The 18,169-nt window shown below is 36.2% G+C and overlaps 1 protein-coding gene across 2 annotated transcripts in view; it reads left to right on the top strand.

Moving 5' to 3' along the window:
- The window catches only part of USP12 (ubiquitin specific peptidase 12), a 134,590-nt gene that overhangs the window by 52,483 nt on the left and 63,938 nt on the right, over positions 1-18,169 (top strand). For both annotated transcript variants that reach the window (XM_036745292.1, XM_036745291.1), the window contains exon 2: positions 17,666-17,746. In XM_036745292.1, coding sequence (XP_036601187.1) covers positions 17,666-17,746 — 81 coding nt within the window. The remainder of the gene's footprint in view (positions 1-17,665; positions 17,747-18,169) is intronic.

Raw genomic sequence — 18,169 nt, 5'->3', positions numbered from 1 at the left:
TTTGCTGACTGGTGCTGTCTGGGTTTTTATGGTCTCGTTGTAGAATTTAACTTAGTGGTTTAGCTTTTGGGTAAAATTGTTATCTATATTGATGTGATTTCTGTCCTTCGTTTCCAATTTAAAATTTTCACTACCTTGTTTAAATAATTCAAGGTAAAATCTTCTTAATTGTAGATCACACGGTTTTCTCTTTACTAGTCTTCATTTGTTATAAATTCTGATCTTAGCTTTGAAAAAAATGATAATTTGATTTAGTTCGACTCAGGGATAATTCTCATGTTTGTAATAAATAATTTCCTATCCGTTAAAATGTAACAAGTTTGATCTCTTTGTGACATTGTTCAGTGCTCACCGTGGCCAGAGCCTTCTAATTCTTTTTTTTTTTTTAAAGAAAGTGTTCATGTTATAGAGGCATGAGGCTGCATGATCTCCATGTTTGGTCTCTACATTTGTTTTTATTGAATCATACTTTCCCTACCTCCTTACCTTTTCTCACCATTTCATTGACATCTCCAATTTGATTTGGAGGGTCTTTTCAAGTTCTTAAGAATTTAACTACCATTTGATACTAAGCAGGTGCATATGCCTTGATTATTTTAAGTATTAGTACAAGGTTGTCAAAGTTAAAGGATACTTGTCTCCTTTCCATTAACAATTGATAAATTATTTTGAGCAATCCATTTTATAAATGAGGTTCTTTGGGAGGGTATTGGAAAATACCTACTGTGTCAAAAAATTATCTTTTTAAAAATATATCCTCAAACTTTTTCAGCAGAGGAAGTAAGATTATTGAAGGAATCTTCAATCCTAGGTCCTCTGAAAAAGCTAATGAACTGAAGTAGCACATCTTAATAGCTGCATATAAATCTTGCAGCTATAACCTGGTTATATTCCAGAAATTTGCTTTTAAGTTTACTATCTGGAAAATATTTTCTTATAGCAAAGTATTATAAATGTTAAGATTCCTAGTCTGGGTCACAAAGAACTATTTAATCCATAGTATAACATAGCTGTTAGTGCTCATACTGTCTGAGACCATTTAATCTAACTCACAGCTGGCTGAGAATTCTTGATAAAACATCTGCAACAAATGATCACTTTTTGCTTGAAGACTTCTAATGAGGGGAAACCTGTGTATTCTCTTATGAAGCAACCTGCTACACTTTAGGATAATTCTAATTGTTAAGAAGTTTTTCTTTATGTTAAACTAAAGTCTACCTTTTTGCAGTTTTCCTAGTTATCCCCATTTCTTCCCTCTGGCCCCAAGCAGAATAAATCTTAATTCTTTTTTCACATGACTACCCTTCAAACTGTACTGCAGAGAGTGCAACTTGGATGGGCTGGCCACATTGTTCGAATACCAAATGTACGCTTGCCAAAAAGACTGTTTTATGGAGAACTCACACAGGGCAAGTGCTCATATGGTGGTCAGAAAAAGTGATTCAAGGACATTCTCAAGGTCTCTCTTAACTTTGGAATTGATTGTGTGACATGGGAGACACTGGCGCAGGAGTGCCCGGTATGGGGTAACCTCATCAGCAAAGGTGCTGTCTTTTGTAAACAAAGCAGAATTGAAGTAACTCAAAAGAAATGCAACATGTGCAAATTTAGAGAATCCAACCCAAATGTTCACCTGGACAACCTGTGGTAGAGCATTCTGATCTCGTATTGGTCTGATCAACCAGAATTGGACACACTGTAACTTGATTCTAGAATAGTGATATCATTTTGGTCGTCTTCGAGAATGAAGGACAACAACCAACCAACCCTTCAAAAAGTCAAACATGGCTGTTGTGACCTCCCCCACCAGTCTTTTCTAGTCAAGGCTAAATGTCTCCATTTTCTTTAATTGGTTCTCATATGACGTGATCTCAAGCCCTTTAACCATGCTCGTCATGTTTCTCTTGGCATTCTCCATTTTATCACTGATATGTCCTAAAATGTCTAGTAATGAACATAGTATTTTATGTGTAGACTGACCATAGCACAGCAGGACCTACTTTATGCTGAGCGCTATGCTGACTGCATTTGAATTCCACTTGTGATTGAAATTAAAGTAAACTGAGGCACAAAGTTCCAAGCATGTTCAATTCATTGATAAGGCTAGTAGTTAGTAATAAAAGGGGGCTTTAGCTTTTCAGCATGCCAAAAGACCCCAAATGAGGGCAGACAAATCATTTTTACAGACTAAAGGAACATCCAAAAACTAGGTGGCGTCATAGATGTGGAAAGCAGTATGATTGCTTATAAGGTCAGAAGCATCATTGACGTGGGGGATGGTATGATCAGTTGGACATTTGGAACGCAGGGTTAACAGCAAGCCCTCCTTTCATCTTGTCCCTGTTCATTGGTGGTGTCCACTTGCATGGCTAGTTAGTGTCACTGCAGTAACAGACCAGACTTTCTTGAAGAGCAGCCAGTGTTGTAGAAATAACAGACCACACTCCTTGGCATCCACCTGCATCCTTCAAGGATAACAGATTTCCTTGACACAAGAATAGAGCAGTAATTATCAGGAAAACTGAACTTCTAGAACTTAGTTAACTTGGAGAGGAAAGCTGAGTTTCTGAATTTAACTCAGCACAAAGAATCACGACTCAGGCAGAATACAGAATGTCGGCAGTGATGCAGATTAGAATCAATTACAGAAATGGAGACAATATCAATTTGATTTTCTCACAGTAAAACTTTTAGATACTCTCAGATAAACTGCTGTGTAGTTGTTTTTACCTATCTTATACTTATGAAATAGATTCTTTGAACCTAGTTGTAGTTCTTTGAAGTTATTGTTAAACTTCAGAATTTTGTCTAATTAGATTTGGTAGTGTTACAGTGTGTTGATCTTTATGGATGCTTTGTTGTCCCTCCTACTTCTATGTCACCTGCCATTCTTTTAAGCATGACACCTATGCCTTTATTCAAGTCACTGACAAAATAAACCACATAGGAACTGGGATAACTTTAAGTTGACACTGACTTTGATGATTATTCTTTGGTTCTAGTGAGTAAACCAATTCTGAATCCACTAAACTCTTCTTATGTACCTCAAAACTATCTCTTGCCTTCAGGGATAGGACAAAGGACTTTGTCAGATGTGGTACAAAGATAGAGGCTCCTGTGGGCTAACCCCACAATCTATCCCCACCTTCTTTTGACTTGTCTAGTCGGTATTTTTATTACAAATGAGAATTGCCAATAAGAAATGACAGTTGCAATGTAAAGAGGAAAGTTGGAGGAGGGAGAGAATGGGAAAGCAGTAGGTGTAGTTAGTCCATGATATTCCAAGGTCATCAGCATATGGAAAGTTTGAACAGGTAGCAGTTTCCCTAAGAGAATGAATGGCTTTTATAAACTGTAACAACAGCCTGTATGTATTTTTTTTATAATACTTTAAGCCTTACAAAGTTTTCTATACAATGAACATGACATAGATAGTACGAGTCTGACCTTCATTTTGGAGATCAGGAAACTGAAACTCCAAAAGTAAAGGTACTTGTATTATAAAATGACTCACAGATATTAGGTGGAATTTGAAACCTGGTTTCCTGTCTCCCAAGTTCATTGCAATTTCTTTTATGCCCTCCTGAATGTGCCAGACAAGCATGCCTCAGTTACATCATTTAGTTTCTAATGAAAAAAAGTTACCATTTTTATTGAAAGTTGTAAAAGTATTTTATAAAAGCTATGAATTCCTTAGAACAAATTAGTATTTAATCTTTGAGTTTAAAAGATTACTGAATTCCTTGCATAGCTGTCTCACAATGTAGCTATATATTTGGCTAGATAATCATCATTAACTGAAATGGAAGTTTTGTAAAATGTACTGTTCACTAAAATGTCCCTGTGAGAACAATTTTGATTTATATGTAAGGGAATGTTTCTTGACAGATGAAACTCCTGGCATATTTAATGAGCTTCAGTTTCTTGTCATCTTTAGATTTGTGATGAAGTTACAGCTCTATTTTTAGTCAGTTGTTTTGTACTTTTATTCATTGTATATACTATCAATTAAAGAAATTCCTGCTTGTAACACATTTCCATTTTGTTTAGTAATTAAAGACACAATTAGTATTCTAGTGTAGAATTATCATGTGTCTGAGGGAGATGTGATTGAACTCTACAAAGTTATGGAGAACATATGGGTAGGGTGAACGTGGATTCTAGAATGATTTAATAAATTAGTTTTGGTAAATTAATGGATGATTTATGGTGGATTTTAAAAACTGCTATATTATAAACTTAATTGCTATCAGTAGAAACTCATATTGAGGCAAACAAAATAAAGTGTATGATCTTACATAAAACTGTCGCATTTAATGAAGTAGCAATAAATTAATGAACAAAAAAAACAAGCAAAAACATATTTTTGTTTTACAATCCGTCCAGATTTTTCTGAAGTTCCAATATGTCTTTGTTTTTTTCTGTCTCTGATTGTAGAGTATATCCATTTTTTGTCATTTTGCCAAGATCTTTTATATTTATTTATATGAATGAATGAATCAGTAGGCATTTGCTAAATGCCCGCAGTGTGCCAGGTACTGTGGTAAATGTAAGGGATACAGATTAGTCCCTGCCTTCAAGGAGTTTATATTCTGATAAAATGATAGAAGACATATAGGGAAGATAGTGTCTAGCAAAGGGAGTTCTGGATTGCCCAGTCACAGGTACTCTTGGTTGAGCCATAAGGTAATGGATTGTCGTGCGCTTTCTGATAGTAATAGTCCCATTCATATCTTGACTACACAGTTTTATAGCTTCACAGTTGCCATCAGTCTCCTCACCCACTTCAACCAGACTTTAGAATCTACACTTTAGACATTACCATCCCTTGTAATTTTACTATCTTCAAGGAGCTAAACTTTGAAATTCTGCTTTTTAAAAAAGATTATTTATTTTTGGTTTTCAACATTCATTTCTACAAGATTTTGAGTTACAAATTTTCTCCCCATCTCTCCCCTCACCCCAGGATGGTGTGTATTTTGATTTCCCCTTTCCCCTTACTTTCTTGTAGGGCAAGATAGATTTCTATACCCCATTGCCTGTATATCTTGTTTCCCAGTTGCATGTAAAAACAACTTTTTTTAAACATTTGTTTTTAGAACTTTGAGTTCCAAATTCTCACCCTTCTTCCTTCCCCACTCCCCCCCACCCCCCGCTTGAAAAGGCAAGCAATTCAATATAAGTTATACATGTATCATGAAAAACACTTCCACAATAGTCATGTTGTGAAAGACTAACTATATTTCCCTTGATTCTATCCCATCCCCCATTTATTCAATTTTCTCCTTACATTCTGTCCCTTTTCAAAAGTATTTGCTTCCGACTAACTGTCTTACCTTCTATCATCCTGCCCCCATCTTATCCCCTTCCCCCCTACTTTCCTGTAGGGTAAGATGCCCAATTGAGTGTGTATGTTATTCCCTCCTTGAGCCAAATCCAATGAGAGTAAAGTTTACTCATTCCCATTCACTTTCATCATCTGCATGTTATCCTCATCCAGTGACCAGCCCAATTTTCCTTCTTTTATCAGATGTTTCCTACATTATATCTTTTACATTGTTCTTTGAAATTCCTCATTGGTTATATGTTTCAGCTTCCTCATATCCTCTCTGCACCAATCTGTTGTCCTATATGCTGCTCGTTTTCAAATCTTTGGATGCTGAGTTCCATGTCTCATGGGCATAAAACAGCAATATAAGATCGATTTTAAAAAATGGACCTGGTTGTATCAAACTCTGAAACATTTCAGAGCCTTCCAGAAGAGATCTGTAACCATTCAAAGAGTTTGGCCTAACCACCTGTTCAGGGGAGTCCAAGTGGATAGACTTTATATTGCCCAGATAATGACATGTAGTTGGGTGGTTAGCCTATCAAGCTTGACCATCAGTCAATGTGTATAAATGATATAAGAGAACACAAATGGAACATGATCTGTTCTATGTAGAACATGGCTGTACTATAAATCAGTTTAGAACTATGCGTCCAAAGTCACCAACTAGTGTATACCCTTCGACCATTACTACCCTTGTACCTCAAAGTGGTAAAAGAAAGAGAAAAAGGAACCTTAAGTACACAAATGTTTATAGTAGAGGGAAAGATCTGTAAACCAGTGGGGGAGAGGGGAGCTATCAATTAAAGAATGGCTAAACAAAGTGTAGGATATCAATGTTATGGGTTATGGTTGTATTATAAAATATGACAGAAAAGATGGCTTTAGAGAAACTTGGAAAGACTTATGAACTGATGCCGAGTGAAGTGAGCAGAACCAAGAAGAATGATTTGTACAGTAGAATAACATTGAAAGACTTGAAATTTGATCAGTTCAGTAACCATCCATTCTTTCAGAAAAGATTGATGAAGCATGCTACCCATCTCTTGAAAAATCAATAATGGATTGAAGATGCACAATAAAACACATTTTGGTACGTGATCAGTGTGGGAATTTATTTTGCTTATTTGTTACAAGGGAGAGGGGAGAGAAGGATAGAGTAACCAAAAAACAAAGAAAGAAAAACAAAAGGGGGTCATCGAAGTATCTTTTTTAAAATGCAAAGAAGAAAAACGAATAAAAGCATTGCAGACAGAGGAGAGATTTGAAAGCTACATTTTGAATATATTATAATTAAAAAGCAAGCTGTACATAAACAGTGGCCTGCAATTTCATGTATAGTTTTATATTCTGTATATAGAAATGCCATTTTATTTAGTGTCATTTAAGCTCTAAAAATACACTTAAAAAAAAAACAACCAAAAACCAAATGGACCCAGAATGGAAAAGTTGGAGGCTGGATTATCTTTCAAGAAATTACAGAACTCCTTTAAAAATTGTAGGCATTTCCCAGAAACATCGACTCATTATTTTTATTCTACTATTGTTCCATGAGATTTATAGTCAGTCACCTGGACAATTGGGATAGTCTCATGATTGGTTTCCCGGCTTCAAGTCTATTCCCCACCTATTCCATCTTCTACACAGAAAATCAAATGATTTTCCTAGAGCACTGATTGTACCATGTCACTCCCTCACTATTCATTAAACTTGAGTGGTTTCCTCTTACCTCTAGGACTAAATACAAATTCCTTTGTTTGACATTTAAAGCCCATGTAACCTGAATGCAACTAGTTTTTCCAAGCATGCTGTGTTCCTCACTCAGAAGTCCAACAACACACTAGCTTTCTTGCTACCTACAACACTAATTTTCTTGCTTTTCTTGCAACACTTCACCTCCCATCTTCATGCCTGGAATACATTCATTCATTCATTATCTCTGATTCTATAAAAGTCTAGTTTGCATCTCTAGCACCACTTTTACTAATATCCCAAAGCTGCTAGAACTTGCTCCACTCCTATTAAAAAATTTAAGCTTCTTGAGAGCAGGGACTGTTGATAATTTCGTATTTTTAGTGCTTTGCATATGTAGGTGCTTAATAAATGCTTTTTGTTTCATTTTAAATGAGGAAACTGGGATCTTTTGAGTAACTTTCTGAAAGCCAGGCATTTAATCATGTATTTATGATGCATTGAAATATCTCTTCTAGTTGCCTTGAACTTTTTCTATAAATATTATGGTTACTTAAATTTTTGAATTGTGTCGGTCTTTTTTTTCCCCCCAAATGGCCAGAACAATTTTTGAGGGCAGAAATCATTTATAATTTCATTGTATCTCTTTCAGTATTCAGTAGCTTTGAATATAGGTAATATGCTTTGGAACTAGAAAGGAGCTTAGAGATCAGATAGGCTAGTTCCCCCATTTTAAAGATGAAGAATCTGAGAACACAGAGAGGTTTAGTTGTCCAAGGGTTATACAGGAAGTAAAAAGTAAAACCAGGATTTAAATCCAAGTCTTTTGAGTCCAGATCTAGTGGACAGCTCAAACACGCTGTCTCATATATAGTATAAACTCATCCTGATTGATTGGTCTTACCAAGTCCCAATCAATGCTTCATGCTTCACATTCCACCCAGTAGTTACATCTTGCTACCTCCCCTGCTTATGCATTTTTCTTCCTAATTGGTACAGTGAACTTCTAGACATGACCTCTAGAGATCATATCACCCTCCCTCCTGGAAGAGTTTGGAGTTGAGCCCTGGTCCTGAATTGTGCTGATTGTTGGTATATAAACTTTTTTAGTCTCTCCTTTAGATAGTTGTCCCCAGAAAATGCTTCCTATTACCTCCAGACATCATCAGGAAAACAGGTACTAGTTTTGGTCTCCTTTGTCTCTTCTGGATATCTTGTCGGTGTCTTTGTGGCCCATTTCTGTTTCCCTTTTTTTACCCATTGATATCTAGGAAGTCATAACTCAATTCTACCGTTACTGCTGGAAAATTCATGACATTTGATTACCCTATGCCTCTACTCATAATCTGACTTTCCTGGCCTCCACTTGTCTATATATGTTGTATCTCCATATTAGAATATAAGCTCCGAGAGGGTGGGAACAATTTCACTTTTGTATATGAATCAGCAACCCCTTAAACAGTGCCTGACACCATTGATGCACAGTAAAAAAAAATTTTATTCACTCATTCATCTTGGCATTGCCTGAGTGCTTTCCTGTTTTCTCGAAGTTCTTGTTGAATAGGAGAAATATTTTGCCAAATATCTTATATTCTTGAGTTGACCACAAACCAAGGTTATTGAGACTAGTTGATTCTTGTCATTGTTTAACTGGTCAGTTAAATCAATTTACTTTTCTGATTTTTTTTTAAGCTCACCAACTAGTCTTGCTGATTACTGATTTTACAATCTAGTTTGACATAGGAAAGTGCTAATCCTCTTTTGCTCTATTTCTCCCCCCTCCCCACAATTATTTCCATTAAGATTCTAGACTATTTCCTCCTCCAAATGAATTTTATCATTTTGTTTTGCTCTGTTTAGAGGTTACACTTGAATCTGTGGTTTGACTCACATAGGGAGTTCCCAGGTAAGGAAACTTCTTCCATCAATACAGGTCTTAACTTTCTCCAAAACTTAGGACTTAGAGAGTGGTCTAGGATACTGAGAAGTGAAGTGACTTACCCAGGGTCATATAACCAGTAGGTCAGTGGTGGTATAGCAGTCTGTATGTTAATTTGGGGAGTTATTTTTATTATTAAGTTCTACCACAATCAGTAAATATTCGTCTAATTGTCTCCTTTTCAGTAGTTTTATAATTTTGTTTATGTTGAGTGTCTTGGTAGATTGACTACTATACATTTCAAGCATTTTATAGTTATTTTGAATGAAATTTCTATTATTTCCTTCTGGTCTTTGTTGCTGTGTGGAAAAGCTTACAACTTTTGCCAATTTATATTGTATTCTGATGCTTTACTGAGGCTGTATCAATTAGTTTCTTCTCCGATTCTCTGGAATTTTCAAAATAAGCCATCCCGCCATCTTGTAGATAGGTTTTGTTTCTCCTTTGCCAATTATGCTTTTAGTTGCTTTCTCTTATTGCTATTATTGAGTTTTTGGAATGATGCCAAATAATAGTTGGGAGAGGGGGTTATCCTTAGTTACCTTTTTCTTTTTTTTTTTTTCCACTTACTGGGAAAGGTCTAGTTTCTCTTGCAAATGATGCTAAGTTTTGGTTTTAGGTTCCCTGTGAACCATTTTTCTATTCAGCTGCAACTTAGGTCATCAGTTTTCATTCATGGTGAAAATGTCAGTGCTGACATGGTTGAGTTCCTCCGCTGTTAGCTTGTTGGTCATTCAACATGCCCAATAGTTGAATTAATATTTATAGAGGGTTTAAAAACTGTGATTCTTTGCATCCTCTGACCCTCTTTTCTGCCACAATTGTGTGTCTGCGTGTGGTGACACTTATAGTCACTACAGAAGTATCAAGAGGACTGAGGACTATTTTAAATTTTTCCTTGTTTACTTGTTTTCCTTTGGCTGTGGCCGAAGAATTCAACATTTAGTGGCCAACCTAAAGAGAGATGAGCTTATATAGGTTTAGGTTGGTTTTCTGACATCTGATCTGTCTCTTGTCAGGATCCTATTTTTAAAACCTAATGATGATAATTATTAGGGGGTGGAGTGTATTTAAGGAAGCTATTTTTAGCACAACTCTTTTTACTCAATACTATTTTCAGCGTTTTTCTTTCAGTTGTAGAACTCTTATGAATCTTATTTTTTTTTCCTTTAAAAACTTTTTAAAGGAAAATGCATAGTTTTCTGTATAATTTGAAAGCAATCAGATGGTTCATTCGGAATAGTTGTCAATTTTTTTTAAAAGAACAACAGAAACATTCAGATCAGAAAGTGCCTCTGGTGGATTAGTTTATTTCGTGTATAGTAAGTTCAAAGGTCTTGATTTCTAGAGATGATGATTACATTATCTTGGTAACATCTCATCATCTGAAGGTTTAATTTTTTTTTCCCTTAATATGAAAACAATTTCCTTCTGTATTAAACTTAACTGTGTCTGACAAATTCTGATGCATCCATTTTCACACGTTTGATACTGTGTGTTACAGAGCTAGAGGGTCTATGCCCGTCTTTCTTTAAAAAATTTATTTTTTATTTTTACTTTACAACACTCAGTTCCACAAGTTTTTGAGTTCCAAATTTCCCCCCCCTTCTTCTCCTCCCCCACCCCCACCAAGGTGGCATGTAATCCTATGTACATATACCTCCACATTAAACTTTATTTACACAACAGTAAAGTTGTAAAGCAGAATTATAACCAATGTAATGAACCATGAGAAAAAAGAAACAAAACCAAAAAAGAAGGAAAAAAAAAGAGAGCAAATAGTTTGCCTCACTGCATTCAGACTCCATAATTCTTTCTCTGGGCGTGCATAGCTTTTTCCATCATGAGGCTTTTGGAGCTGTCTTAGAACCTTGTGTTTCTGAGAAGAGCCAAGTGTATCAAAGTTAGTCATCACAAATACCATGTGTCTGTAATCGTGTATAGTGATAATAATATGTGAAGCTGATTTTTTTTTTGTATCTTCATGTAAGACTTTACATTTGTGCCTGTTGAATTTCATTTTATTAGATTTAGCCCAATCTATCCTGTCAAGATCCTTTGCTATCCCACCATGCTTTATGTCCTCTGCGGATTTGAACCTGCCATCTATGCCTTTAGGACAGTCAATGATAGAAATGTTAAATATACGCAAAGTCACCTGCAGATTCTTGAGGTCTGCTACAGTGACACTGAACTCTTTGAGTTTGGCTATCCAGTTTCGAATCTGTATGATTGTATAATTAGTATCTCTCCATCTTTTCCATAAGAATAGTGTGAGGAACTTTATCATAACTTTTGCTAAAAATCATGGTAAATTATACTTCAGTTATCCTTTCTAAAAAAAGGAAATGAGGTTATTCTGGCTTGATTTGTTCTTGATGAAGTCATATTGGCTCTTTTTAATCATTTCTTCCCTTTCCAGATATTTTGTTAGCCTTCTCTTTAAAGATCCTTTCAAGAATTCTCATAGGAATAGAATTGGAGCCTACTGGTTTATGGTTTACTGATTCCATTCTGTTCTTTTGTTTGAAAATCAGGACACCATTTGATTTATAGCCCCCAGGGAAGTCTTAACCTCCCAGGCTAGAATTGTAGTTTGTGGAATAGAAAACCTTAGAAGGTGTCCCTTCCTGCCAAGTGCCCATAGATAATGGCAATGAGCTAATTTATAAAAGGAGAATCAAACTTCCCAAATACACCAGCCATGATGAAACAGGTATTTTTTCCTAGTTCCTCTTAAACAGGAGGAGAGAGGGAATGAGAGAAGATGCTCCTCAACTTTATCCTTTGCAGCAGAGGGAACTGAATTCACTGTCATTCAGACCCTTCCTCCAATTTGGCTACTGATCTACTGGGTATGGAAGATGATACTGACTATCCCAGGGGAAGCCTGGTTGTTTTCCCTTCCATTATACAGTCCCTTCTCCATTTCCTGGTCTCTGCTGCTGGCCCACACTGCCTCGTTGGTGCTTTTCTTCTCTTCCAGTGCCCCAAACTTCCTGCTCCAGCTAAATCTCATTCCCCCTCCCATGCCACCTCCAACATTCCTGATTAAATGATCCTTTTCTCCAGAGAGCTAATCCCTTCCTGCTAGTTGATGGATTGGCCTATATTTAAATATGATAATGACCAGTTCTTTGTTAGTTGAACAAAGTCCTAAAATCTTTTTCTAAACTTCTAGTGAGTTGTTTTGAGTTTGTGCAGATAATTCTTTACCTCCATCTTCAGATTCTTTGTATTTTTTTAAAATTTATTTATTTTTAGTTTACCACACACAATTCTACATAGTTTGAGTTCCAGATTTTCTCCCCTCCCTCCCCAAGACGGCATGGAATCTCATATAACTATCATGTATAACTTCGCATTGAATTAATTTATGCACTAGTCAAGTTGTGGAGAAGAATTATCATCAATGGAATAAATCATGAGAAAGAAGAAACAGAACCAAAAAAAAAAACCAACACAAAAACAAAAGAGAAGCAAAAAAGGTGAACATGTAGTGCACCTCGATCTGTATTCAAACTTCACAGTTCTTTCTCTGGATGAAGATAGCATTCTCCTTCGTGAGTCCCCTGGAGTTGTCCTTGCACCTTAGGTTGCTGAGAAGAGTGAAGTTTGTCAGGGTTGGTCCTCACGGAATCCGTATATCTGTGGCTGTGTACAACGTTCTCCTGGCTCTGCTCCGCTCACTCAACATTATGTCGTGTAGTTTTTTCCAGGTTGCTACGAAGTCTGCATCATCCCCGTTTCTTATGGCACAATAGTATTCCATCACCTTCATATACCACAGCTTGTTCAGCCATTCCCCAATTGATGGGCATCCCTTTGATTTCCAATTCTTGGCTACCACAAAAAGAGCTGCTATAAATATCCTTGTACATATGGGTCCTTTTCCCGCTTGTGTGATGTCTTTGGGATACAACCCTAGAAGTGGTATTGCTGGGTCAAAGGGTATGAACATATCTATAGCCCTTTGGGCATAGTTCCAAACTGCTCTCCAAAATGGCTGGATCATCTCACAACTCCACCAGCAATGCAACAATGTTCCAATTTCCCCACATCCTTTCCAGCATTTATCATTTTCCTGTTTTGTTATTTTAGCCAATCTGACAGGAGAGATGTGGTATCTAAGAGTTGTTTTGATTTGCATTTCTCTAATCAGTAGTGATCCAGAGCATTTTTTCATATGCCTATAGATAGCTTTAGTTTCTTCCTCTGAAAACTGCCTGTTCATATCCTTTGACCATTTCTCAATTGGGGAATGGCTTGTATTCCTATATATTTGGCTCAGTTCCCTGTATACTTTAGAAATGAGGCCTTTATCAGAGATACTAGTTACAAAGATTTTCTCCCAATTTTCTGCTTCCCTCCTAATTCTTGTTGCATTGGCTTTTTTTGTACAAAAACATTTCAATTTGACATAATCAAAATTATCCATTTTGCATTTTGTAATGCTCTCTATCTCTTGTTGGGTCATGAATTCTTTACTTTTCCATAAATCTGATAAGTAAACTATTCCTTGCTTTCCCAAATTACTCATAGTATCAGCTTTTACTCCTAAATCATGAACCCATTTTGACTTTATTTTGGTATATGGTGTAAGATATTGGTCTGTGCCCAGTTTTTGCCCAACCATTTTCCAATTTTCCCAACAGTTTTTGTAGATTCTTTGTATTTTTTAATCTATGTATTTGGGATTTATCTGCAAGGTAGATAAATTCTAATCCAGTGGCATCAGAAACCAATCCTTTTAGGCAGTATTCTTGTTGGAGAGGTGACTTTTTGTAGAAGTTTGTAGCAGATGCAGAAGTTGGAAAGTTCTCTAAATCTAGCCCTCCAATGAAACTGGTGTAGTAGAAGACTGCTGGATTCAGTGAGGAAACTTGTGCTTGTATACTCTGTTCTTGCTGCTTACAACTTCTGTGACTGAGCAAGTCACTTAGCTTTTCTGGGTCTGAGTTTCCCATTCCATAAAATGGAATCAAATAAGATGATTTCCAAGATCTCTTCTAGCTTTGAATTCCAAACCTTTTAACTCTTCTTCAAATTTCCATTGGCTACTCCTCTCCCCACCCCTTTCACCCACCCATTCATATGTTACTACAAAAATTGAGGCCATTTGCTGAGAGGTGCCTCTTATCCCTTATTTCTTAACTCATCACCCAGATGTCTTCTGCTACTCATCTTCCTTCACTCATTTCACATAATGAGGTGGCCTTTCACCTTGCCAACATAAACCCCTCTCCTGCAGATTCCCCAGCTATCATTCTCCCCCCTCCCCATTTATCTTAATCTGTTTCCATCTACTGGCTTGTTGGCATACCCTGAGCATAGCATTAGATTTTCTTTGCCTTTATATTGTAGTCATTGTGTCTATGGTGTTCTTCACTCTGAATTAAGTTCATGTAAATCTTGCTCTCCTTCCTGTATTCATCATAATCAGTTTATAATTTCCTAACAGTGATTATTACTTTTGTGTTTAGTCAGGTATTCTCTAATTGATAGACATCTACTTTGTATTTAGGGCTTTTCTATCCACAAAAAAGGAATGATGTAAACATCTTCCATGTATATATACAGAGAGAGAGAACAAACCTTTATTTTTGTTTTAACGTCCCTCGTGTGAGAAATAATCATTTTCTTGAGGGGGAAAAACCCAGGGATTCAGGAATCGAATTGGTTTTACCCATCCTTATGGACTCTAACAGCTTAGGAAGGGATCTTGAGGGTGGAGCACTTTTACAGACTCTAACTGCTTAAGGTCTCTGGAGTACTGGAGAGGGTCGAGGATGTCTGGAATGAATTCAAGATCTCAAACATTGAAGTCAAGGTGTAAAGATTTATTACTACCTTACAGGGCTACAGGGAGAGTTTAAATACAAGATTTGGGGGTAAAACCTGTCAATTAGGTGTTTTGGGGTGGGATTAGGGAGTAGGTAAGGGGTGGTCAGTTCTTAAAGGAACATGAACTTTTTGTATCTAGTGTGCAGGTATCTTACCCAGAGTTCACTGGGAAATAACCCAAGGGGGACGCCACCTGGGGTTGTGATTTTGACCATGAAATGTCACCAAGTCAACCAAAGGTCGGGGCTGGCTGGAATATCCAGGTTGCTTCCATCAAATGTCTTGTTAGACATTTGACTATGTCTAGGATACATATCAGGAAGGTCAGTAAATAGTAAATATTTTTATTTCCCAGTGTACAGCCAATTAGCAATACACAGGGAGTCCAAACTAATAAATTCTATAGGGGCAGCTGGTCGCAGTATCAGGAGGAGAGATAAGTGTTTTGTTAAGGCATGCTGCCCTTGAACTGGAGAGGGACTGCTAGGGCTAATGCTTTGAAGCTAGGGAGAGATGTGATTTTAGAACTGGGGTCCAGGCACAGGCACTCAAGCAGAGGCTAAGGAGAAATGTTAGAATTAGGGTCCAAGCACAAGCACCCAGCTCCCCATCAGCTTTACCAAGGAATTCCCCCTGGCCATGAGTGAATTTAGAAAAAAAAAATTTTTATTTCACATCATTTCTGACAGGTGACCTGGCCCTTATACCCTTGTGAAAAAGGGTCACTTTGTAGGCACAAGCACACCTCAAGACAGTTAAAAAACTCTTTCATAATCATCCTGATTTGAATTTTCTGCCCTACGTCTTAATGGTCAGCATTTCAGAATTCACAGCCTATCTAAACCTCACCCCCATGTGGGTCTTACACCCCAGGATTACATCTTCTTGTTTCCATATTTCAATTCCTTCCCCCCCCTTTCATCCTCATATACTTGATTCTTTATTTAATAAAGGAAATGCCAAGCTAAAAAATACTTTTAGTCTCCTCCTCATTTGTCTGCATCTGATAGCTTGAGAAAGGAATTTTTTTATTTGCTAAAAAAATTGACAAAAGCTGTGAATTTGAAAATTTGAACCCAGGATAACCATGATAAAAAGTCCCATTATCTATCCCTAGTGAGCCACACCTGTTCTGTTTTTTTTTTTTTTTTTTTTAAGATACACTGGAAAAAGCCCTTCTCAGAACAGAGAAAAGGAGTTTGCTCTTAGGCTGATTATAAGGTGGCCAACATCTCCCACTGCCCGCCTCCCCCCCCCAAGCAGTTTTATCTCTTATATTAGCCACCAGTATGACTTCAAGTCATGTTTCATATAATTTCTGTGGAAACAAATTTCAGTCATCCCTTACACTAGGGTAAGTATCTAGCAGTGGCATCTCCTAGTCAAAGGGTTATAAGCATTTTAGTTAGGTTTTTTTTTTCCCTTAAAGCAGAAAGCCACATTGCTTTCCAGAATGTTTGGACTGTGTATTTGGGTGTCTGTCTTTCTGAAACCTCTGCAGTATTGACCCTTTTCATCAAGGTCTTTTGTTTTATATTGTTCATTTCTGAATGTATCTAGTAACAAAAAAAAAATGAGGGAAAGAAGAAAAAAAGCAGTTAAGCCAAATCAATCAGCATATGTGACACAGTCTTTTGCAATATTCCACACTATAGTTCCCTTCCTCACAACAAATAAATCTGGTCAACCAAAAATAAATAAACATATTATTTCATTTCATACCTTTAGTCTGTTGCAACTCTGTTAAGAGGTGGGGAGGCATGCTTCATCAGAAGTCATGATTGGATCAGAATTTAAAGTTGTTTTCCTTTATATTATTGGGTTTGTTATGTAAATTGTTTTCTTGGTTCTCTTCACTTTATTCTGCATTAGTTCTTATACAAATCTTTGGTTTCTCTTAATCAGTCATATTCTTGTTTTTTTATGGCATAATATTCCATTATATTCATGGGCCAAAATTTCTTCAGCCATTCCCTAATTAATAAGTAGCTACTTTATTTGTAGTACTTTACTAAAATTAAAATACTACTATAAATATTTTTGCACATAGGATGCTTTTCCTTTGTCTCTAAACTCTTTGGAGTATATGACTAGTGGCATTGCTGAGTCAAAGGATGTGCACATTTTTGTGATTTTTTGAGTATAATTCCAAATTGCTTTCTAGAATGATTGCACCAATTTGTAGCCTCAACAACAATTCACTGGTGTGCTTGTCCTCCTACTGTCCCCCAAACAATTGACTTTTTCTTCTTTTCTCATTTTTGCCAATCTGAATGTGAGGTGGATTACTTGCATCTTGCAGTAAGTTTCTAGGAATTGGTAGAGGAATTGAAAGGATATCCTATTATTAGAGACTAACTACATAAAGCAGTGTACATATTAAAGGCTTTGATAATTCTCTGTAGAATAAATATTTGTTGAATTAAATTGAGTAAACAAAAGGTTTGAATATAACTATGATTGGGCTGTTAGGATTTTGAAGAATGATGGAAAAAATCCAGTTATTATAAATGCCTTTAGTTAAATATTATATCAGTCCAAATGTAGCTTGTATTTTTTTTCCTAATCTAGCTAGTATAAAATTTAAATGTAGCCTTATAATCAATATTTTTGTTCAGTGCATGACTATATTTTTGTTATTTCAAAAATATGGGGGGGCAGGGTAGCCCATAGTCATAACTATTATTTAGACTAGTATGCCTTTTAGGGGGGAGGCAACCCTTTATTTTCTTGAAATAAATGATGGGGTTTTTTTATTTACCTATAAGAGGTATAATTGATTTACTTTGCTGGCATGTTACTGGCTAAAGATTTTGTGAAAACATTTGTAAATACTAAGATTTTTATTTTTCATTTTGTAGGGCGCCAATGCCTCGGCTTTAGAGAAAGAGATTGGTCCAGAACAGTTTCCAGTCAATGAACACTATTTTGGATTAGTCAATGTAAGTTTCCTATGATAATTATTATAAATGACCTGATTGCATATGTGGTTTGAAAATATGGTGAATGACAACATATAATGGAAACCAGTTGTTCATTTGCACTGTTTAGAATTTAATTACACCAGAGATTTGATTTAGAATTCTTTTTACTTAAAGAAAAGAAGAAAATGACAGAATCTGATAAGGATAGACCTTAAAAATTAGAATAACTCCTGATTTTCAGTGTTCTAAGGGTTGGGAATGCAAAGAAAGGAAAACTATCCCTTGCCCTTAGGGAGTTAACCTTTCCCTCTCCTTATTTCTGTAATTCTTAGTCATTTATTCTTTTTAGAGTTAATCAAATTATATTTTCTTTTTTCCACTTTAATTACATGTAAAAAAATTTTAACATTAGCTTTCAAAAAATTTCACTTCCAAATTCTC

Source organism: Trichosurus vulpecula, chromosome 2, assembly GCF_011100635.1.
Source record: "Trichosurus vulpecula isolate mTriVul1 chromosome 2, mTriVul1.pri, whole genome shotgun sequence".
Taxonomy (NCBI): Eukaryota; Metazoa; Chordata; class Mammalia; order Diprotodontia; family Phalangeridae; genus Trichosurus; species Trichosurus vulpecula.
The sequence above is the reverse complement of the archived record's forward strand: the minus strand, read 5'-3'. Positions and strand labels throughout refer to the sequence as shown.